The sequence below is a fragment of the Lycorma delicatula genome, chromosome 9 (assembly GCF_047948215.1).
Source record: "Lycorma delicatula isolate Av1 chromosome 9, ASM4794821v1, whole genome shotgun sequence".
NCBI classification, from domain to species: Eukaryota; Metazoa; Arthropoda; class Insecta; order Hemiptera; family Fulgoridae; genus Lycorma; species Lycorma delicatula.
In genome coordinates, this window is record NC_134463.1 from 79,466,660 (window position 1) to 79,493,296 (window position 26,637).

At 28.0% G+C, this 26,637-nt stretch overlaps 1 protein-coding gene across 1 annotated transcript in view; it reads right to left on the reverse strand.

The window, feature by feature from the left end:
* Window positions 1–4,339: 4,339 nt before the first annotated feature.
* LOC142329987 (luc7-like protein 3) overlaps window positions 4,340–26,637 on the reverse strand; it is a 32,526-nt gene continuing 10,228 nt past the window's right edge. Inside the window, exons 6-10 of the mRNA XM_075374981.1 lie at window positions 26,386–26,526; window positions 24,451–24,518; window positions 22,527–22,717; window positions 9,433–9,611; window positions 4,340–5,396 (exon numbers count right to left, since the gene is read on the reverse strand). Coding sequence (XP_075231096.1) covers window positions 22,671–22,717; window positions 24,451–24,518; window positions 26,386–26,526 — 256 coding nt within the window. The 3' untranslated portion in view covers window positions 4,340–5,396; window positions 9,433–9,611; window positions 22,527–22,670. The remainder of the gene's footprint in view (window positions 5,397–9,432; window positions 9,612–22,526; window positions 22,718–24,450; window positions 24,519–26,385; window positions 26,527–26,637) is intronic.

Genomic DNA, 26,637 nt, shown 5'->3' on the forward strand with positions numbered 1-26,637 from the left:
AATTGTTCCATGTTGTTTTAAATATAGAAAGAAGTTCTAATTTGTATCACAGATACATATTCTTGGGAATCAAAAAACAATTTTTTTAAACAGTTTTGAAAGCATCATAAAATTATTTCATTCAAACACAACAGTGTACTGCTGTGAATAAAATAACATTTACAAAAATTTTAACACTATATACTATAAAATAGCAAATTCTCAAATTAAATGTTAATTAACAAGATTCAAAACTTCAATGAGATACAAAAGCAGAATTAAAGAAATTATATACTGAAAAATGTTATATGTTTTTAACTAAATATTTATCAGAAAATAATTAAAAATCATGGTGTATATATATATATATATATATATATATATATATAGTGGTCCATAAAATAGTGGGGTTTTAAATGCTTATAGCTTCAAAACAAACATTATAGAGAGATGAGCTCTATACGTTAAATGAAAGAAAAATACTCCAACTTTCTTACCTGTTCAGTAGGTTTCAATGTATACTTCCTTAGTTGCTCTGCAAATGTCAAGATGATATTCAGTCTCTTGCCATATATGGCAAAGAATATCCCATGGCAGCTTCATCCTCACTTTCTTTTAAATGATCCAGACTTTGAACTTGAATGGTATACACTTGTGTTTTTACAAAATCCCAAAAATAGAAATCCATGTGGGTAAGGTTTGGAGACCGTGAAGGACAAGCAATCCACCCTTCTTGTTCGACCCATCGCTAAGGAAATGTTTTGTCAAGAAAATCCTGCACGATTGCAGCAAAATGTGGAGGAACTCTTAATTGAAAAATGGAATTCTCCAGTATTTGGGGGATACCTTTACCTTTGCATACCTTTCTAACACATCAGGGAAGATGTTCCTGTTACTACTTTTTCAGTAAAAAGGGGCCAATAACTCATCTCATCTAATAGCACAGCACATATATTCACTTTTTCACTAACAAACTGATGTTCAACAACGGCCCATATATGGATGTTCATTACCTTATATATGAACATTATGCTAATGTATTCATCCAAAAACATGAAACTTTGCTTCATCACTGAAAATGAATTTATTTAAGAAAAATCATCCTGCTCTAACATAACCAGAATGTGTACAGTAAAATTAAACCATTTCACTCTGTCCTGCAGATAAAGTTGCAACACCTGAATTTTATACGCAGTGAAACATAACAGTTTTTTTAACATACTGTCAACAGTTGTTTTAGGAATGCCCAACTGTCTAGAACACTTCTGCACAGATCTCTTTGGGCTATATAAGAAACTTGGTTGTACTGCTTCAATTGTTTCATCAGACAGTGATGGCTGTCCTGGAAGTGTTTGCTTCAGTAAGCTGCCTGTTTCTTGTTGTTACTCCCATTGCCAAATGCTATTTTCATGTAGGGGGTCTTCATTGTACACATGACAGTATTCATGCCGAACATTTGTAACTGACTCAAATACAGCAAGCCACAACACACATTGAACCTTCCTCTGCAATGTAAACTTGATGACTTAACGCATGCTTGCGTGTACTGAAAACACAATGCGCATGCACTAACTTTCACACACAAACTTGAAGTGTTTTTCCTTCATTTAATATACAGTTTATCTCTACAATGCTTTGTTCTGAAGTTATAATTATTTAAAACAGTGTAATTTACAGATACAATTGTGTGCGTGTGTGTGTGTGCATTGTAAATTTAACCATCTCTCTTCCTAGAGGCATCACCTATACGAGTCATCAAACATTTAAATTTTTCAGCTAATTTTAAGCATTAATAATCATACTACACCACATTTTGAAAAGCTACTCTTAATCAATGTAATATACAGATACATTGTTAATTTCAGGGCAAAACTTGGCACTTTTGAAGTCTTCAGAATAATGAAATAAATTATCTTGATCACTTGAGGAGTTATCATCAGTTTCTCTGTGGATAATCTTCCTTTTCTAATCTTCAATTTCTTAGACAACCATGGTAATTACCACATTAGCTCAATTTGTGGAAAATATTTATTTAAAGTGATGTACGAAATTGTATCACTATACATTAAAAAAAAATTCTTATTATCAAAGAAAAAATATGGCAATCAATCGTCATGCACTTTTACAACTCTAAGTTTTTTGCTAAGTTTATTTATCTATAAAATTAAATATCAATATTATTGGTTATGATCTCTTACATAATTTACAGAAATGTTAATAAAATCCTTAGCTTAGATAAATGAAATGGTAGCGGCATCAACCTTGTGCCTCAAAGGTTTAAATGAAGGTTTAACTTCAGACACCCTTGGTCTCCCACACTCCTCCCTTTACACAAAGTTGTTTCAAACTGAATATAATATCAGCGAATGTTACTGATGCTTAGAGGATCACAATTAAACTTTCTATGGAATGCTCATTGGAGTGTATCTTCAGATTCACATTTAGCAAACAGCAAAATACAGAGACTTTCTGCTCAGGAGTCGCAATCTTTGCTATTGGAGCTGACATATGGAAGGGTAGGAAATCAATTTATGACTATGCATGAAACTGAAACTGTACTTTTTGTTCTTTGATTCTAGCCTTAAATCAACACTGTATACCTCATCCAAGTGATATGCCTAATTAAAACCTTGATATTTTTTCTTGTATATCCAATAATAGTTTTTATGTTTTTTTAAAAAAAACATAAAATGAAGGTGTAAGAAAGTATGACTAATCTAATTAAAAATTAAACATTAAAACATAATGATGTATGTGTACTATCTGCTGATGATTAAAAAATAAAAATCACTTTTTAACCAGGAATGATCAATCACACACAGAGGCAACTTGCAATAGCTTTCTCAATTCAAAATGTTACAACACAGTATATGACAAGTTTTTCAAGTAATTTGATAAAACTGTTTCATACATCTTTAAATGAAGTGCTATAAAAAGTTTTCTCAGGTTATAACCTTTACTTGAGATAGGAAGACTCATCTTATGTACCTTTAAAAATGATTCGGATGTAGGGCAATGAAAGTATGGTTAATGTGAAAGTCAGTATACCCAAATTAAGGAGGAGACTTATATTACTATTTATATCCTTTCTAATAATTTTAATGCAAAAATAGCTGATCTGGTCATTTGACACGAAGGCATCTATCCAATAGTACTCCCAAAAACCAAACATTCACTGCTTAACAAATAAAGGAAATGTCTTTTCATTCTAACCAAAATTTTATTTTTCATCTTTGAAGACTATTTTTTTTTTATTTATTTCTATTAAATATGGATTATAAGAGAAAAATACTGAATCATAATTTTAAATTTAAGTCTCACCAAAATTGAACTTGGAAAGCCAAATACAGAATCTAAAATCTGTCTGGATTTTCTTCCAAATTTCAGGTAATATCTTTAATTATCAACATTTTTGTTGGTTCTCAACATCAAATATATTACTAAAGCAGGATAAGTGGTTATCATAATAGTCTAAAATCATTCATACTGTTTTTCATGTTCGATAGAGCAATTTTAAAGTTTTAACAATTTGGATAGCATGTTTATAAAATTTAAATGGACTAATTTCAAGTTGAAGTATAACACTTTGAGCCCTGTGCCCATATATATCCAAGGTAAGGAAGACCATAATGCTCCTTTGGCCAAATTTCCTGAATACTACTTAGGCTGACAAATTGAATTTTTTTACATAATTTTTGGAGACGGTTATTTGAATATGTTCCTTAGTTTATTTTGAATGATTCAATACATTTTAACCATATTCTGATAGTTTTTGTGAAAATGATGGAACCAATTAATAGTGCACTGAAGTTGAAATAACCACATTTGTTTATATTTATTGTTTTCAAGCTTTCCATTACGTCATTTCAGCTTTGTTATTCAAATCAGAGTATTTTTATTGTGTTTGTGGAATTAATGTTTTATTATATTATTAATAACATTTTTTCTTTCTTCTAAAACTAGTGACTCTTTTCATGGATAATTTAGGTTTCTTACAATTAAATCAGTATCTCTAAAGTTGTTATTTTGATTTAAGAAATTAGTTAATTATATTATTTATAGGGAAAAGTAAACTATAAATAAAAAAACCATTGCAATTTTTTTTTAAATCATACATTAAATCTCTTTATCTTTCAACAAAGTGAAATATCTTCAATTAAGCTTAAGATAAAGGTATAGCGATGATTTTTTTTTTGTTTTTGGACTATACATCTAAAAAGTCCAGGATTCTGTACAACATGCAACTGTTGACCAGGACTCAAAGTGTTAATCTTACTAAAAAAAAATTATAACAAACATAATAAAAATATATTGATTTACTAATAAAGTCATTAAAAAGAATATAATTTTACACATAAAGTCAAAATAATATACAATAGTAATAATTTATTATTACAATTCCATGATATTCAATAATTTACAAGAAAACATAGACATTAATTAAAAAAAAAAAAAACAAAAAAACAACACAAATGGCTATTCTCTTTTTATACAACAATGATAAACAGTGTTTTTATTTATTTTTTTCATTATTAATCAATTTCATACTAATAACTTAAACTATTCATTTTATGCTAAAAAGTTTGTTATTTTAAGCCGGTCTAATTCTCAACTGTAATACACATTCATAATCATAATTACTTAAGGCATTGAGAAAAAAATCAAGAGAATTTCTACACATAAGAAAAAGTGGCAGAGAAGAAAATAATAAAGGGGTGAAATATTTAAAAGAAAAAAAAAACAAACCATATTTTAGCAAATAAAATAAAAGATGAATCTTTGCTACATCAAATTCATACTTGATGTTTAAAAACTGTTAAGCCATAATTGTGATTGTATACAAAAAAAATTTACAATGATCACATTTTAAATATATTATAAAAATTAATAAATAAACAAATAGTTTGTTTTTTTACAAATATATTAATCAAGTAAAATGAAAGGAGTATGAAAATATCATAAATAAGAGACTTCAAGTTGCACCCACCTCACATTTGAATCGCAAACAAAAAATATCTTGAATAATGCCAATGATGAAACGATATGCTGTTGATGATTGCAATGGTGTCTTGAAAAAAAAACCTTCATATTGTTGCAGATAAAAACAGACTGTTCACCATACTAATACAATAATATTATACACAAATCTAAATAATGTAGTAAAATACAAAATATATCATGTACGTGAACATGAGTGTAGTATAACATGTATTTAAGACTATGTGTGTTACCTAACATAAACATGAGCAGATTAATAGCATCAAACTGAGAACCTTGCATCACATAGTAAAGGTTGAACATCAAGTGCGACGTAAAAGAAAATTCTACAATGATGACAACGGTGTGTAAATCATGTGACACATCTTACAATGACAGCAATCTATGATGATGACGACAATACATGACTGTGGGTAAACCTAAAAACAGTTAACAAAAATAATGAGAAAATATGTCACCTAATGATTTAAAAACATATTTCAATTTCAACACATCAATACAATTCATGAAAACAAAAAACACTGACCGATCATCAATCAACCAAAAAAAAGTTAAAAAAAGAACATTCTGACAAGCTGCATTATGTTATTCTTATAACTAATATATACTTATTAACAACATAATATTCAAAAAAATAATAGTAGTAGTACTAGTAGTAGGAGTCTATATATAGAGTAATAAGAATACCTGCAACAGCAGTTCAGTTACTATTTTGATAATGACACACTGATACGACATGTACGACGGTGGAAGTTGGTGAACATCATTGGATATAATTTTTCCCTATTGAAGCTAAACAATTTCTTCTCTATTATAAAACATTCTGATTAGTGATGAAAATTTCTGCAAGGGAATTTTTTTAAAATGTGACTGCTTTTACAAACGGTTTTATAACACCCAACATTAAATAGTTAATTAATATAAAGTTAATAACATTCACAAGCTGTTTTTCTTTTACCCTTTTTCTTTATTCTTTCCACAGCTAAAACTAATAAATGACTGAGAAATTTGCCATATTTACAGAGCTCAGTAATGGTGCTGTTCCTGGATGTTATAGTGTCATAACTGTTGTTAACAATGATTTTGTAAAATATCTGATTTACAATAGCATTTAATATAGAAAACAAATTATGATTTAAGAAACACCAAATACAATTATAAAACTATGATTAATAAATGATTTAATTAAATGATACAATTAACAAAATAAATTATTTTATTTTAAAATTTTACAATTAAAAAGCTGGAGAAGCGTACCACAATATCAAACAGATTCTTGAGAAAAAATAAAAATCATTATAAAAATTTGTTAATAAAGTTCATCACTACTAATCAGTTGATGAATTAATTAAACACTGTCTGAAATGTGATCTGTTATTTTTCCCCAAATAATTTTTTCAAAGATTCAAATACAGATATTCTGAACATCAGGGCTATAAATAAGGATTAAAATTGTGTACGAGAATTGATTACAGTGTTTCAACCTATGTAAAAGCAATCACATTATACATATTTATCCACAATAAAAAAACCCAGTAATTAAAATGTTATATCAATTCTGATTTCATCTGAATATGCAATTAAAACTCTTTTAACTTAACACAATTTTCTTATGCTCTATGTAGCACCTAAACTAAAATCAACAATTCTTTAATTAAGAGGACAGACTATACAAATTAATTCAAAGCTTAATGATGGCAGAACTACTTTCAAGCAACATTACCATAATTTCAATAAAAGAGTTAAATTTTCTCTATCTTTATCCCACTGATATTGTGCAATACATACTCACAATTATGCAGATGGCAATTAAATACAAATTAAAGAGAAAAAAAAAATTAAAAATTTTTTACAGGTGTTAGGAAAGTTAAAAATGAATAAAATAACAAAATCAATTCAATAAATATACATATTCTTTTAAATTAAGCAAAATTACATATGTTCAAACTATAACAGAGGATTAAACAAAACTAATTTCCTTAGCTACGTGAAAACTGAGTTAGTATAAGAATCTCAGCTACCTAAATCCAAGTAGCCTCAGTTCCTAATATAAACACACTTGATTATGATTTTACAGTTCATAATTCTAGTGTTCACAACACTTCTGGATTTTAAATACTGTTCATCTGATTTTTTAAGATAAAAAAAATTTAAACAATTATACACCATAAAATAAATTTTAACTTATCTTCTCTAGAGAGCTTTGCTTCTAATTGCTGTTCACAGAGAAATATATTTATATTTATATTATATATATATAGACACAATACAACAAAACATAATACAGTGAACAGTATAAGATCAATGATAATAAGAAAAAATTGTAACTAGTTAACTTTATTTATTGTAAAGCTCTACTTTGTGGAAAAAAAACTATCAGATACCAGCCCAAGTAATGCCAAACCAAATACATACATGTATTTCTTGCCCAGATTTCATTCATAACTTTCAACTAAAATAAACATGGTAAATTTTATAAGGATCAATGTAGAAAAAATATTATAATTTTGTATGCATATCTTATATAAATTTTTTTTTCATTATAGAGGGTGGCCGATTTTTTACAATAAGCCACCCACTAGATTTATTTATTTAGATCTCTGAGCTTGGTAATGAAGAATTGGAAAAACCTGACAATTAAAAAAAAAAAAAAAATTGAATTTAAAAAACTGCTATTTATCTTATCATATCCAGAACTTAATAAAAATTCTCAATGTATTCTAACTTTAAAATTAGCACAAGGAAGGCATCGTAACACTGAAACAAAAAGTATCTCTTTCATTAACAGAAAATATTTATCAAGCGAGTGAAAGATTTGTCTTTTATTGTTTAATTTAATGACAATAAAAATTTTCTATAGCCTAGAGTAAAAATATAATATTCATTTTGTTGTCTTGATTGTCATGCCAAACATTTTATTTGACTTCCCCTTACATTTTTAATTGACATCTAATAATACGTTGAATTTATTAATGTAATTTTAAATGTGAAAGACATTAACCAAAACAATCTGATGAATTTTAATTCAGAAGCAATAAATAATGTGGTTAATTGTAGTTCATGACACATGAAGAGACGTCACATGTGATCAACTACTACTTATATTAAAAGGTGGGTCTTTAAAGTACAGATACAGTGCAACTATGCTACTAGGGGAATTATTTTAGGTGAAGTTGGTAACATTTGTTTTTATTAGTCTATGCTGAAGCCTATGCCTTATTCAGCAAAGAATACTTTGACCAAATAGTTCACTGCAATACATTTTAAAAATGACAATTAAGATCTGAAATCCCCAATTGTAAGATTTGTTCTGTAATACATTTTCTAAATAATGACTGATAAAGTTAATATTACGAATTCAACAAAATGTGATGCAAATTTTTGAACAAAAGGAAATGACAAAAAACAGTGGTAAGTCGGGTTGATCTCAGACATCCACCACAAAACTGAAGTAAGAGAAATGAATGAAATTATTCTAGAAGTGCACAAGACTAAGACTCATTAAGTTGTGAAGAAAAATTAGACTAAAAAATTGTGAATGGATTGGGTGCTCAAAATGTTTTTTGAATAATGCATGAGTTCGAGTTCCTGTGACTGGGGATGAAACTGCATTTATTACCATGTTCCTGAACAACAATCACTGCAATGACACAGAAAAAAATCAAAACACAGACTTCAATGAAAATCATTACTATGATTTCAGTGGTTACTTTAGATTTGTAAATTAATGTTTTTCTACCTTTACTGTCCAGTTTCTAGATGCACATCATACTTTACTATTAGTCTCTAAGCAAAGTATTATTAGGATGAGAATAGTTTTCAAACTTAATCACAGAGTTAGAAAGTTTATTTTTAACAGAGTTAGGAAGTTTATTTTTAATTAACAGATATTTCCTTCTTTAAATAAGAAAAAATACTGTCATATGAGTTGTTTTAATTAAATTTTCTGATGTTCCAATAAAGAAACTTATCATAGGGTTTTATAATATTCTGCTATTATAAGACATTTAAAACACTTATTTTTCTTCATAAAAAAAAAATTATATTAAAGGATCAAGATAAAGTTGTATATATAACAGGGGTGAGAAATTAAATTTTAAGCTCTTTGAGCTAAAGACATTAACAAAAAAATAATAATAATAAATAAATAAATTTTAAAATCTCTATACAATTTCTTAAAAAAAAGATGAAATCAAAACTGATATAAAATAAACTTAAAAAAAAAAAAAGTTAAAAGAGATTAAAAAAACAATGAAATATTAAAAATTTGGCAACCAAAAAACTTCTTATGATGTGGTATAAATAAACATTTGCATATAACACAGGCATATATCATAAAATTACTTGTACAGCTAATGAATAAAGAAAAAAATAATACTATTATTATTGTTACATCACTTTGTATTACTAATATGATCTGCATTTCATTATTAACTTATATTTTATATAAAATACCTGGACAATCTATCGTGAGTGTATATATACAACAGAGAGAAGGGAGATTGCGACTAGGCACATTTTTTTGAGTATAAAACAACGCATTTGAATATTTTGGTTGTGACTCATTCATTGTAGCAGATTCATGGTCAATTGTATCATCCGAGAGACTTGATTATATTCCGCTTGCTGCCAAACTAATTATAAAAATTATCAGTGCACATAATAGATTACAGTATTAATCTGGCAGTGATAATGGTTACACAAAAGAAAAATATATAATTAATAAATAATATCTATTATAAAACCAGAGCACACCATACAAAATAAATCCACAAAGCCATAAAACAAATAAAAACCATTATTAAAGATACATCAATCACTTTAGAAAAAAAAAATTATATTTGTATATGATGCAATCCACAATAAAATTAACCCCTAAGTAAAATAATGCCTAATTTCTTCCCTAATCATATGCTTATAAAATTCTGTGTAAAGTAATAGAAAATTCTTTATTAGATTATAAAATCTAAATGTAATTTAGTTATTTTCACTTTATTTTACATACTTAACTTTAAATTTAAATAATTTAATTTTTTTAAATATTGCAAAAATTCTCGTAATAGGAAGTAAAACCTTTCTGTAATTATATTAATGACGGCATAAAAAAATTACACCACAAAATAATCAACCTTTCATGAAATAACTATAAAATGGATACTTTCCTCAAAATTACTGTTTTGTAACACTACAAATATGTAGCCCCCCTCTAAATATACATCATACAAATTTATTATGTTAGAAAACACCTTGAAAAGATTTTATCCTATGAACTATAAGACTATCAGACAAAAGTGAATTCTTCTCTAAATGATTCAATCACTGTGAAAGATTCAAATCCTCAAAAGCTAACAATTTACCAAACCAAGAATAAAACAGGAATTAAAATCTAGATTAATCTGCTTCTGTATTATGGGGTTTATGAAGTTCAGCTACAATTTTCAGAATTGTCAAGGCTAAAACAAATAAATTCATCACCAAGCAAAACCAGTTACCTGATAATCATTTTAGCTGAAATGTGCATATAAAACAACGTTGATGCCTTTATACCAAATATAAATAAGCTTGTTATAAAAAATAAACTTAGTCATTGTAACCTTCCATATAAAAATATTAAATTTCTGATTTTATGAAAATGTTTTTTTCTGATTTCTACCAAACTTCAAAAAGTATACCCAAATTTTCTCACTGATTTATAATATAGAGAAATGAGAACAGGAAACAGAAACTGACATGATTAAGTCAAGACTTTGTGACACTATTTACAAAATAAGTCTTCTATTATCTTCTTCTTTTGATTTTCAATATGATTAGAATATTACTGAATTTTGTTCTTTTAAACAACTTTTTTTATTTTTTTTTACTGCAATAACATACTAAATATTCTGAGTTTATTCCAGTGAGGCGAGCTTGAAACTTGCAACAATTGTGTGAATATATTTTACGAGAGGTTATTTCTCAAGTAAAGACCTTTTCATTGTAAAAAAATCTATTCTGAAAACTTTACAAATATTTTTTATTTCTCTTAAACTACATACCTTATACTACTTCTCTATAAAATTGCCACATGAATTAAGACATTTATTGTAGCAATACACTAACTTCAATATACCCTCATCGTACTCTTCTGCAGCCAGTCCATTTAGCCACTGATTAACAGTATTTTTAAGTTCATCGTCACCTGCGAATTGCTACCACTCAGAAATTCTCTATAGTCCGGACTATATGGTGGGTGATCATAAATTTCCCATCCTAATGTTCTTGGTAAATCACGTATCGGCCCCGCAACATGTGGACGTGCATTATCATGCAGCAGGACAATGCCGTCAGTCAGCTACCCACGCTGCCAATTTTGTATAGTGTACTGTAACTTATGCAGTTTCACAGTAGGCTTTTGCATTTACAGTCATTCCATGTGGTGATTTGGGAGTCGAGAGTTACAGCGTTCAAGTCCTAGTAAAGCCAGTTATTTTTACACGGATTTGAATACTAGATCGTGGATACCGGTGTTCTTTGGTGGTTGGGTTTCAATTAACCATACATCTCAGGAATGGTCGAACTGAGAATGTACAAGACTACACTTCATTTACACTCATACATATCATCCTCAGAAGAATTATCTAAACGGTAGTTACCGGAGGCTAAACAGGAAAAAGAAAGTCATTCCATGTGGAATGAAATCAATTAGCATACTGATCACAAAAGACTGTGGCTATCAATTTGTGTACAAATGGCTGTAGCTTGATCTTTGTTGGTCTGGTTGGTGATTGAGGATGACGTCCTTCACTTGACTGCCGTTTCCTGTTGGCGTGTAATACAAAATCCATGTTTCATCACCGGTAACAACTGAATTAAGGAACTCATCACTTTTTCTGTATAGCACATAAAAAATTCCAAAGCAGATCCCATTCAAATTTTTTGTGACGCTCTGTTAAGACATGCAGTGCCCAACATGCACAATCCTTTCTGAAGCCTAAATGGTCATGAACAATGTGACAAATAACAGTTCTTGAAACATCAGGAAAAAGAAGGGCCAGATCAGAAATTGTTGAGCGACAATATTTTCTGACTTCATCATTGATGTGTTTCAGAAAGTCCTTAATGATTATCGAGGGCCTGCCTGAACATTCTTCATCGTGCACAATAAGTCTGTTATTTCTAAACCTTTCACACAATTTTCAAACTTTTCTTTCATTCATTACATTATCATCATACACAGCAACCAACTAACTATGAATTTCAGCCGGCTTAACATTTTGATGGTTTAAAAAATGTTCACGTATTTCAGATTTGGAGGCAACATCAATTTTCCTATTAATTTTATAATGTAATAAACTCACACATAATCAAAGATACTACAATATGACAACTTACAGGCAAAAATGCAGTGTGTACATTACTAGCATGGCCATGAAAGACAAAGGTTCACTAACTTTAAGGAGAGAAATTTCCCAACAGTCTTTACTTTAGACATCCCTCATGTTCTATCCACACACCTTGCAAAATTTTAGTTTCAGTGATATTTTTTTAAAGCATTATATTAGTGAAAATTATGCAAAATCAATGTTACAGTAATTATAAGAATCTCTTCCCACAAGACATGCTCCCTCGGCTAATTTATTGGGATATAATTTTTTAATGAGAAAGTTTAGTACTTGATGTTGATTTTGATAAAGTATAATTCAAACGATTGCATGAGCCCTCATGAAGACAAAAACACTTTTCATCACGCATTCAACAGACATAAATTCATAAAAAAAAAAGACTTCATAAAAAAGGAAAAACCAGCATTTCCTTTTAAGGAAATGCTGGCTTCAATCTGCCGTAAAAAAAGGTTGTGTACTTTCAGTTCTGCCAATAAGGTAATGCAATCACAGTAAAATTCTTTAAAAAGTGATACAATAATGAAACAATATTATATCAAATTCATATACACAGTTATCTGAAGCCATCAAAAGGAAGAGTTACCTTAATTGACTGAAGATATTTTGTTTCTCCAGCAACCTATTGCTATTGGGCTTTCCAACTTTTGATCAGCTCTTTACTGAAAAGATCTAGTTCTTAGTGGCATCATTATGTTCCCAAAACCAAAAGCGGAGATTATGGAAAAAAGTATCAGTCCAATTTTTAAGGGTAACTGAACAACCTAGATAATGAGCTCTATCCAAAGGGAATTTGCTTCTTCTGTTTTCTTAAACAGAAGCAAAATATATTGAGGGGTACAAGGTTCTCTATTAAGATTTCTAAGCCTTCTATAAATTAGTAAAAATTGAATCTTTTGACAGAGTCCTTGTACTTAATAAAAAAATAAATTAGTCATTAAGCAACAATATAATCTGATATATTCTAAACGTTATTACTGTTGAAACATTCTAATCATAAATTAGAGAAAAAAATGAAGAAAAAATAAGCTCTATAGAATATAAAGGAAACTTCAATAAATCTTTTTCATAACAGGCAAATAATTTTTCAAAAATTGTAAACGATATAAATAACTAACTTATTTCATCTCCTCTAGATGAAGAGCTATATATACCCCAATTTAAATTGGCCAAAAAAAAAAAAACGATTTAAATTTGAAATGCACAAGGAAAATCATTGAAATACACCATCTTGTAAGCAGTATTATCAGAGGTGTGTGAGAAAGCCAGCACTAACTTTTAACACATGAAGTGGTTTGTGAACAGTCAAGTGAGAGAAATGATTTATAGTTTGTAAAAAATGTCAGTTTAAGTGATACTACAATGTACTGTACATATGTTGCACAGCTGATTCTCACTGGAGGCTGTCGTTTGGTATTTGCATCAACACATCTGGAGAACTATTAGAACTGCATAATCTTGAAATGGATAATTTAGCAGCAATTTCTGTAAACACATATGCTGTTAAGCATAAAGGAAAATTTCTATATTTATCTTTATTAAGTTACAGATTTTGAAAAATATACAAAGAGAATAAGATGAAAATTAATAAACAATATGGAAATTAAGAATAATTTGAGACAACCTTATAAGCTACCAATGTAAACATACATCTATTCCATTTTTATATAGATATGAGTGTAACACCCAAATATCCTATTCATTTATCATCAACTGTAATTCATACAAAGATTTTAGTCATATAAATGTAATGACCATAAATCTGAGAATGATGAAAACAATTTCTTAATAAAACAATATCCTTTTTTGTTTTAAGACTTATGTCTTTAATATTAAAATAAGATATAATATTAATAATATATATGTGGGCTATTCAGAAAGTAACTTACGTTTTAGTGTAGGAAAGTTAACATAGTGCATGAGGGGGAATGCCATATTAGACCAGTAGCATTCTTAGACTCTCATCACAACTATCAGATAGAAAAAAATGTATTGTCACTCAATAAAAAGTAATAAAAATATGCGCTGCAAATGAGAATTCTACCAGCTCTGAAGTATGATCATCAGCTTTGCAAAGTTTAGAGAAAATATGTGAGGTGGTATAAGAAAACAGTGTGGTATGTTTAGAAATGCATGGATCAATGACGACAATGAAGAGAAAAGTGGTGCCAACTATTTTCTTCTTCTTTAGTGGAACTGTCTACTGACAGGTATAAAGAAATAGCATTCTCCATGATGATCTGTCCTGAAATTTTCTTTTAAATTATAATATCCTTGTCTTTATTTCAAATCATCCAAAATTCCTAACCTCCTTCTTCCACTTCCCCTCACACCCTCTTTCCTTCAATTACTTTTTGAATAAAATTATATAATAGGATGAAGCCTATCCAATTAGCTATTCTTCATTGAATTGTCTTAAACTCCTACGCTGATTTATATCTGTCAAGACCTCATCATTAGTTACTCACTCTTGCCAGTTGATACCTAGCATTTTCCTCCATCGCCACATTTCAAAACTTTCCAGATATTGAGTTTTTCTTTTCTTCATTGTCTATGTTTCTGCACCATATAATACCACACTCCAAACAAAAAATCTCTTTCTCAGATCAATAAGTATACTTTTTGTATTAAACGGATTTCTAACCTCACACTGAATTCAATTTTGCCATTTCACCATTCGCAGTTCCACTTCTAATTTCTTCAGTGCAACTCCCATCAAACTTTACTGTGCTTCCAAGGTATTTAAAACTGCCAAGCTGTTCTAATTGTTTCTCCTCTATAGTAACCTTTGTTGCATCATATCCCCTCAATATTCTCATTGCTTTGAATTGAACAGCGTTTATTCTCATTCTATATTTTTCTCCTATCTTGCTTATTCTATCCATTATTTGGTCTCCATAAATGTTAAAAAAGCCAAATTGCTAACATGCAGGAGCCACACCTAACTCCTCTTCCAAGCTTTACTGTAACTGTCATTGGTTAGCATTAATATATAATTCAAGATAACCAGAATTTACCATTTCAGAGCAAATTCATTTTATCAGTTTTTCTCTAAGTAATTGCGCAGTAATGTTAGGCTTATAATACAAATTGGAGAAGCGATTCCTTTACTTGGATGGATGGATGGATGGATTGATAAAAGGTATTTTTATATATGTATAACTGTTATAGATGATAAAACTACAGTTTCAAGTCTAAATTCAGTCAAAAAAATCAATCTACAGACTGGTTCAGTGCTCACTCGCTAACAAAATTATCAATATACTTTATCTGGTAGGAAAATTGTAACAACTATATTTTAGAACAGAGTAGTCTTGATTGATTGATCGTTTTCATGGGATATGGCACCAGCCAGTTAGGAAGAGTATTATAAAATGTTAAAGTTGATACCATAAAAAAAAATCTGGCATGAGCAGTAATATAATTTCCTTGCATGACATCCATGTCTGCATATTGACATCGTTATGAAAATTTAAGCTGCTAGTGTTGGATCATTCTCCTTACACCAGATTTGACACTAGTGATTTCATACTGTTATCACTATAATTTATGACTACTTCGTGCTCATGAAGGTAGCTTGCATCCCATTGCTTTGACGAATTGCAATCTGGTCTAGGATAGATCAAATCAGACCGAAAAATCTAATGGGAAGAATTTGATAACTTAAGGAATACTGTAATGGTGCCAATTTTGCTGAAGAAAAATAGATAAAGTCTTTACATAATAAAAATGTTGTAACTGTATTTGTATTTTTTTAAATAAATAGATCTAAGTTACTTTCTGGGTAGCTCATACATATAATTAATAAAATCATTAATTACATATAAAGTAAAAGTTAAAAAAATATATAATTTTACGGCCATATAGTACAGAGTATCCAATGTCTATCTACTCAACATTTAGATTAACACAATAAAGATATATTCAAATTATACTACAACCCCTTCTGAAAATTTTAATTGCTAAAAGAATACTAACACCACAAACATGCTCATCCATTAAAAGTTATTAAAAAAAGGAAATATAATTTAAACATTTAATGTAGAAAACTAGTAAGCCCTTCTCACAGTAATAAGAAAGTCATCAATAATTACAAATTATAACATCAACAGCTACAAGACAAATGTACATAGCTCAATTCTAGAGGACGAAAACCAATTAAAACAGCTGATTTACTTCCTTTCAGTAGAAATATTGTGTCATTAAATCACAGTAGATAATGAAATTTAAGTGTCTTGGGAGTGCGACTAGATGTCTTGGAAGTTTGATAGGTTAAAATCAGAAATAACTGTATGAAATTAATTATTCTATTAAATATCCCTCAATAATTTTAGAATCCTTTGCTACTGATTAATTGAGGCATTAAAGTAAACATATTTTATCAATGAAAAAGACAAAAAAAACATTCAGTTTAAAAAAAAAATTAAATACGTCTTAACCATTAACAAGCAATATTACTAAAACAAAGATTCAATATTTACAAATTTGTAAACAAATACCTAATGTACACTCTCTTTTTTGGGATTAAAATTTGGTTTGTCATCTTATAACTAAATTTGTTCAAAATTAATATATCATGACAAAACCAATGAGAATAAATTGTACTCATATAATTGCATAGTTACAGTTGATAAATATAACCGAAATTAAACATATGTATTTATGTTAATAAGATGCCATCAATTTATAAATACAGATATATTAATAATTCACAGTGTGCATAGTAGAACGCTACAAAAATAATAATTATTATGTTAGTTACAATATTTTATGTATCTTTATTTATTAATTATTCTATAATTACAATCATAGGTCACCTGTATTGAAAGGGCTCCCCTTCTGTTATCGTACGACATTCATGATATTCACACTAACAGAATCTTCGATACGTTGTTGTTTGTATTAGCAGCAACCGGGTCTCCGCTTCAATAACAGATGGACCAAATTGACGACAAACAAGGAATGTTTATGCATCTGAATGAGTGACTGTTGTTTTATTAAGTGTAAAAAAAAAATACCGTGTATATGAAAATTATTTTTGAGTATATGTGTACGTATAGGTAAATGAGGTGCAATGTAATTTATTTTTAAAAGTTAGTCTTCTAAGAAGAACTTGATGAAATTAAATATTAATGAGCAGTTTTAAATGGATAAATCCTTTGTTTTAAAAAATACTCGTGAGGTAAATTAAAAAAAAAAAAAAAAATCTGTTACAGATAAACAGGTTACTTTTGTTTATGAATAATACTTTTTATTCACTACAAATTAATCATAAAAAATATTTGTGTAGATTAACAAAGTCAAGTAATGCTACATGAAGTTGAATCCATTCATTAACTGGATATAGAAAAAATATGAGTAAAAACACTGCGTCATGGGTAGGTAACACATGGGTTTAAGAAAAGAGATTAAGAACAAGATGTCAAGAAAATTACCTGACAAGAAAATTCAATGATTTTGATCGGCTTAAATTGATGCTGGAATTAATCTTCAAAAAAATAAAAATTACTATAATACATAACATATTAACTCACACTTCGCGCATAAAAATAAATAATACCATGCCACTTACAAAAAATAAATAATCAGATTTTTAGCAAGAATTTAAGTAAAAATATATATATATACAAAATTATTTTACAATGTTTTTAGACAAATTTTGCATATAATATTAATGCACCTTCTATTCTCATTAAGTGAGTGTCTGTTAACATGAATTTGTTTGTGTGTTTGTGTTAGTAAATGATATATGCATTAAGTGTGGGCGTACACCAACAGATTATTATATCTTATAAAAACATTTAATTAATTTAATAACGGATGGATCTAAAAAGATGCTTACTACTAACAGTAATACATAATTTACATTTTAATATAAAAACAAAAACAAATTAAGGCTTAATATTTTCAACTAGTTATTTAATTAAAAAAAGTAAACAAAATAAAACAGAATAAATGAAAAATCGTTAATAATAATTAAAATTATACCAAACAGAAATCTTTAATTATTTGATCAGTTTTAAGTTTACGAAATTAAAAAAAAAATTAAAAAATTGTATTCTTCAATACAGTCTGAATTCTCTTTATTAAATTGATAAAAATGTTGCCTCATCACTAACAAAATAAATAAAAATGTGCTAAGATAGAGATTTAACTTTATAAAATTATTTGCAGAAGCCTAACTTCTTTAAAATGAAATTTAAGCTAAAATCACTCAAGCCGCGTGAATTATAAAATAAAGATAAAAACCTATACATAATAAAAAGGAAACATCCTTATAAAAACTACATTTGAATAAATAATAAACAGAAATATGAAGTTATATAAAATAAATAAATAAATGTTAATGTTACTGAAATAGTTATGGATTACATATACAATAAAGAAAAAAATATATATAAATAAATTTTAAGTTTGGTTTAAGTATTTGGTTTTCAGACGTTATCATATCGTAATAAATACAAATTATAATAGTAATCGTTACCTGAAATAATCCACCTGTGAAGTGAAGATAAATAATCGTTGTTAGTATAATATAAAAAATATAATCAGAGCCAAGAACACAATACACTATTATCAACGTTATTACTATTACAATTTAATACAATTTTTATTTATTCAGATATGACGTAAGGCACAATTTTTTTGTAATTTTTAAAATCTCCATGTCTAAGAAAAAAGATTGAATAAAAAAGCAATCTTTTTTAATTAATAAAAATATTGATTAAGAATGAAGTTATATTTATGCAGCTGCTTGATTTTCAATAATAAAAGTTGTCAAATCAAAGGTTAGGCACAGGCAAAACAGTTCATATTTTAAACACTGTCACTACTTTCTAAATATCTTGGGCACAATTTTTTTTTAACCACACCAATAGTTTAACACACCAAAGTTTTATGATAGATATTCACATAGTATGTACAGCCATAAAATATTAATAATAGAGAAAGGTGGTTAAACTTACCTATATAATTCAGGTGCACTAAACCTGAAGATAGTGAATAATAAAATAATGAACTCAAGACGCATAAAAACAAAAATGTGCATTAAAAAAAAATTTCTTATAAAGTAGCTTTTCATAAGTTAATTCATTAACTCTCTTTTCAACACTCTGTAAACCTACATATTTTATAAAAATGAAATTTGCCCTACCGAGTGAAAAGAGTACATAAAATTACTGAGCATATTGAAAACATTTAACTAGTAACCAATTATTTGTTTATTTGTACAACCTGCCTGTCTCTTTTATGGCTGTTATGTACATATAACAAAGTGAGGTGTAAGTGGTGTTGGTAAGAGTTGCAATCTATGAATGCAACGCATATTCATTGCATAAATGGTCAACTGCCTGTTAAAACTATATATCCTCTACATTTCCAAGGGTTTGACAAGCTGACATAAAATATTACATTTAAATTCTGTGAAGAAAATAACAAAAAACCATTTTAATCTTTATTTTCCCCTAGTAAGCATAACTAGATGCTTGTTATTCTTGGGCACGGTGCGCAAATTTCAAGACTAACTTTGTGGTGACTTGTGGTAAAGCATAAAAAAAATTTATAACAGTACATCAGTATGCAGACTGAATTGCATGGGTTTTTGCATGGTTGGACTGTTTTTTTTTGTCATAAAAAAGGCATTAAACTAGTCTTTTTCTTTTCACCACACACTTCTTCAGAATACATTATGTGTACTCTAAATAAAAGAAAATTATTAATTAAAATAAATTAAGAATTTCAGTAGAAAATAAATACTAATATTTTACTGAAATTAAAAAAAAAATTGTGCACTACTGCCGTTAAATAAAGATCATATGTGCCATTAAAAGACATTTGACCAGATGAGACATAAAGAAAAGACAGTCTAGAAGTAAAAATTATCTACATATACACTTTACTTGCAGGCAAAAACATTTTACAATACAGCAGAATATTTTTTTTAACAAATGTGACCCATCTTTTCTCAAAATTAATAACATAAAGCTCTATAGAAAAATTCAGAAAAGAATACTATCGAGGTCTATGCACTCAGCCAAATAGGCAGGCATTATATAATTCTGTAGCACATTCATCATAAAAATCTAATAAAATATACAGCAGAGATAGGATAAAATATAATAGAACTTATCCAGAGCAATATAGATGAGAATCAATAAACAAGATGAAGTTTATAATATTAAACAGTTAAGACAAAAGAAGAAATAAAATACAAGGTGGGTTCAAAATGTTCCCAGAGTTACCATACAGTTAAAAATAGCAATCACATTAAACAAGCATTGTGCTTAACACATTAAAAAAAAAAGTCTGCCAATCTGAAAGAAACTCGCATGAACTAGCAAGAAATCTTATCACTTTGGCTGATTAAAATCAAAATTTTCAAAGCAAGATCGTACCACAAGGTAGATGGTGTTTTTTTTAATAAATCATAGAAAAATTTGCTGTCAAAGTGAAAATCAACATCATAGACATTTTATTTGGATAGTAACAAAGGCACATTGATCCATGCTTGTTAGAGTTCCTTCCACTACACACATTAATAACTCAAGAATATCCATCATACTTTGTGACAGCGGAGTTTTACTTCATCTCTTCTATTGAAAAATGCTCTGAAAGGACAAAGATAGAAGGATGACAATGATATGCTTGCGAAAGCAATAAGATGCTGATAATGGTTTCCAGGTATGTTTCTAACAACTTTATAGACATCGGCATAAGTATGTAATTCCCAAGAGGAACTAGTTTGAAAGTAAAGCACTCTAAAATTTTCTTAACAAACATTTTTTCGAAAAATAAACTAATTCTGGGAACTTTTTGATCTGCCTCAAATTACTTCAGCCTATATCTAACTTATAATCCAATGTAACAGATGGGTTAGCCGTTATGAACTTTTGGTGCTCTAGAACAATTTATTTACACATAACATATCAACAAAGAAATACACAAACAGAAAAGTGATATACTATACTTTAAACAAAATCAATGCTCATTGAAATGAAAAAAAAAAAATTATAAATAAGAAACTGAAAATAAGTTAATACAAAAAAAAGCTATTTATGTATAATTAATTCAGAATTCATATTTCATCAATCAAATTACTGAAATGTTAGGGATGGTTTAGACATAATTTTTTTCATTATCAGGTGAACAGTAAACCTTAAATAGAAAGCAGGTTATATTTTACAGTACCCTTCATGTATTTCATGGAATAAAAATTCTATAAATCCCTGAAGTGGAATTTAGAAAAAGGTGATTTTCTTTTTTATGTAATTTCATTTAGTAAACTTAACCACTGCATGTTTTCAATTCATGAACTATTTAATAATAATCTATTGTTCAAGATATATTTAATCATTTTCATGTTATCCTTCCATTCTATATCAAACTAAAGTAAGGGCTTTGCAACAATGGATTAGATTATTTCAATTTGTGTCCCTTTCTTAATTTGCATCTGCTTTATTGTTGTAAAGGATTTTGTACGAGCAATATAACCTAATGTTATACATTTTTTAAAATATTTTAACTACCAACAGCTATTTACATTATTGAAACTTATTAATATTTCAAATTAACAAATAAAAGATATTTATTATTTTCTCTTGATTAAAAATAGATTTTTGGTATATCATTCAAGATGAACTGTGAAAAAAGTTAATAGGGCAAAAATTAAAAACCATTCTCTTTTTTGTATTTTACATTTTAGTTAAAATTTTAGGATTTTTTTTAAATTTCTATATTCAGAATGCATTTAGCAAATAACATTTCTCACATGATGATAATAATATGAGCAGAATTTTGTGTAACTTTATCAGGAATCTTTTTATCAAGAATTCTCTTGTGAAAAGAGAAACTTTTATAAGACTTTTTTTTTTTTTAATTTTAACTGAGGGTTTCCTTCAAGATAATATTTAGCTTACTCAAGAGGAACACCAGGAGGTTTAGCTTATTAAAAAAAGTTTAAACAAACATTTGGGTAACTGGTTACTCACACTGTACAGTAAGAATGTAATATTATTAAAACAAATGGGTATTTTTTAATAACAATAATACATTATTTTGATTACACTATATATTGTGCCTTACAAACATATCATAAAAGCAATTAACCATAATAACGGTAAATTTGGGTGCAATGTGTTCCCAGTTATATTATCTGGCTAATACTACACTTACCTGGTCTCCGTGACTGAACTAACCGGTCTTATAGTTTATATTTATATTTGCATATTTTTTAAATCATATACTGAATAATATGAATAAATAGTCTGTGTTTAAGCTATATAATAATGAAATTATCTGGTAAATAAATGAATCATGTTATTCTCGCCGATGACTGCAACTTCTTCTATCATCTCCATTAACACCTATAAACAAAACAAATAATACTCTAAGAAAAATCTACAAAAATATTCATCTGATATTAATTCTTTGGTATTTTCACTTACAAGAAAATATGCATATTTTAAAAAACTTATTATTATCTTTTTATAAAATATGAATTAATCCTTTATGTATTACACAATGTTGTTTTTTTTATATTCTGAACTAATTGTTACTCTAATTACTTACTAGCAATGTAGCATGTCTTTTTTTACAGGTTTGTTACCCCTGTGATAATCCATCAGTCTGCACTTAGCAAACTGGAAATTTGCGATATTGTCATTAATAGCCAATTCACCTACATACTCAACTGGTTTTGATTTTAAATGTTATCACTCATTAATAATATTTACTTACATGTTGTTTTCTTTTAATTAATAGTAAGTATATATTTTGGTCATTTCTACTTTAGCAATTGCTGCTTTTTCTATTTGCCATGTATATTTTTCTTTTAATGAAATTCATTGTTAAAGTAAAATACGCTGGTAGCCTCAACATTTTTTTTTTAATGCAGGGGATACCTAGGTAACATATCCAACTATTATAGTTAAGGGACATTCTACTTTTTTGAATTTGTTTCAGTGTTTGATATAAGAGTATTTCATATTTTTTTTTGTTTTACAATTTTAATTTCCTTTAAAATTGTGAATGCACTATTGTTTGTGGAAATAGTTAAATAAAAATTTCTATGGTCAGCATCAACGGTTTTTCCTTATTTGCATGATTTTACTTTGCAATATCCTGTTGTTTTATTTAATGAATAATTTGGGTAAGAATAATCAATTTTCTACCAAAAGGTCCCCAGTGAGAAGTAAATTTACTGAGAAAAGGGTGAAGATGTATTTTTTTGAACATGCAGGAATTGAAGTGCCAGAGTAGAAACATAACATTCAAATTCATTCAAACTTAAAGATGAAATGGTTTTCTCACATTTGTGAACTGGTCCTCGTTACACTCTTAACTGTTACAAAATAAATACTAAACAGACAAAGGGACAATAAAATAGCAAAAGAACCTATACACTCAATTTAACGATTGCTGAAAATTCCTTAAATAAACAATCCAAAATTAAATATTAATATCCACACGGAACACAAAAAGTAATAATAAAAAAATAATTCTTCATAGCAATACATGAACAACGTGTAATAGATGGTTGTAACCTGTTTGTACTTGTAACTCAACTGCTCAGTTAACTGGTAGTTCTGAAGTCATTAATTAACTTTTTTTTTCAACACAATGTTAACTTGGACACACTGTATGTATGAATAATTTTTGAACCCAAATTAACATTAAAACTAATTATCATCATATCTAAAAAAAAATTCTTTTCAATTTTATTTTACAAAAAAACTATTTGAATCACTGACAAGAGAAACAAAAAATGAATAGGCACTGCATCTTAATAACACATTTGTACTGTTACACAAATGTAACGATGCAACAATTTGTTATGTTGTGACAAATTGAAGGTAGGAATTAATTTCTCAAACTATTCTTTCTTCTATTTTACATCATTAGAGTAAACTTAAACCCTAATTTCAACCACTAATAAATCTGAAAATACCTTCTTAGCTGATGTCAATATGTGATAGAATTTTATGTAAAGTTCATAATGGAAACCTACACTTCTTAAGGCTTAGATATAGGGGGTTTAGAGAATATAACCCTTAGTTATTCAGCAATGTTCTGATAAATGTGAATCTGATTTACTAACCTCTCCTCCAATCATCATCATATCTACTGCTTCTGTTGTCCTTTCTATCATGTGATCGACTTCTATGCCTGTAAAAAACAATTTAATAATTACTAGAAAATACTGGAAAATTTTCATTTACATTATTGAATCTGATTTACAGAACTGGTGATATAATTTATTCAAATGTATAAATTATGTGTAAAGATATTCAAAATATCTCTCTAAGTTTACTATTCTGTAATTAAAGAATATGAAGTAATGATGAAATGTCAATGTCAATGTCAGTATTTATAGTTACAAACTGTATTATAGTTGGTATCTAAATAAATATATAATAGATTGTAGTTCAGAGTTACTGAGTGAAGTTTCACTTCATGCTGTTAGCAGCATAATAACACCAGAGTAAAGAATATCACATTTTTCATTTTTATTTCAGTGACATTTTTAATAATTATTTTAGAAACAATCAGTAACAGGTAGTATTATACACAATTATTTCAATTAAAATTTGGGCAATAAATAAATATATTGACCACCACATGGAATTGTATCTTTTTTTTATTTTTTTTTGTTAACATTGGTTTTTTGATTATGCAGTTGTATCTTCTTTTGTAAATAAGTGTCCTTGGTACTTATGTATTAACGCCACCGCAGCTAAACCTTTATTTAAAAACAAAGTAGTCAATCGGATTTCGGTGGAAAATGGGCCGATACAGATTTAAAACAGAATATAAATGGTTATTTATATTTATTTATTTTATAAACATAATTTAACCAAACTTAACCTACGCTCGCTTGACTAATTAACACCGTAATTTTATGAGTATTTATTTAATAAATTCAGTAATTATGCAATTTGATTATTTAAATAATAAATTATTAAATAAATACTCAAAAAATTACGGTGTTAATTAGTCAAGGTTAGTGAGCAAAGCGAGCGTAGGTTAAGTTTGGTTAAATTATATTTATAAAATAAATATTTATTTATTTATGTTAAACTCTATATCGGCCCATTTTCCACCGAAATCAGATTGATTACTTTGTTTTTAAATAAAGCTGTAGCTGCAGTGGTGTTAATACGTAACTACCGTCCTTTCATGACACTGGTGATAATATTGTCACAGTAAGTAATTTTGTACTGAAGGACAAAATGACTACTAAGGCAATGCATTTTTATACCATAAAAAAAAGATCAATTTAATTTAAAAAATATATATAATATCATTAAAAAATGTATATAATATATGAGTATTAATATTTAGTTCAAGCTTTTATTAAAGCTCTAAGTATCCCACAAATTTAAAGCCAGCTGATATAAGACTTTCAAAAACAAAGTTTTCATTTTCTAAAAAAGACAGAAGGGTAAAATTGAGTTTCACAAGAATTAACAGACATTAGTGAAAATCACAGGGCACCAAATCTATTAAATTTAAACTTCAAAAGAGCCTTGGTGGTAAACGTGTGATGTGCATGGCCAAGCATTATAATTTTGAACCTGTTATTCAGCAGTTTAATATCTCTATTTATAGCCCAAAATTCATGTACATCCTGGCTAGATTTCAGTACTTCATTGGACACACAAGTTTGACATCCAAAACAATGTCTACGGACAGTTACGTACTGAATTTCTTGGACTAGAGTAAACGTACAGATTTTTGATGCTCTGCTTTTTTTCTTCTGGATCATAAAGATGCACTCAGCAGAAGTTTAAAAATCTTTGACAGCTAACTTTTTGGCAAATAAAAACTCTAATCACTGCACACTATTACTTAACTGATTTCTCTTACACTTCAATATTTTCTAAGTAACATAATTCAATTAAATTGCATTTACTGTTTAATTTAGTTGGATTTTTTCAAAATTAAGTTTAATTTAACACAAAATCAATAACTGTTTTGCTTATTTTTAAAGAATAAAGTTATTAAAAATTTAAACTGCTGTAAATCTACCAACCTTTTATCATCCTTATGAGATCGGCTGCGATGACTTCGATCACGATCTCTATCCCAATCACGATCTCTGTCTCTATCTCTTCTGTCCCTATCACGATCCCTATCTCTATCTCTTCCACCACGATGTCTGTCACGATAGCCCCTAAAAACAGAAAATAACTGAAATAATATTTCAATTACTAACATAGAACAAATCAAACTACAAGAAAAATAATTTCTTAGTAATTAAATCTAATATAACATTAGGAACAAA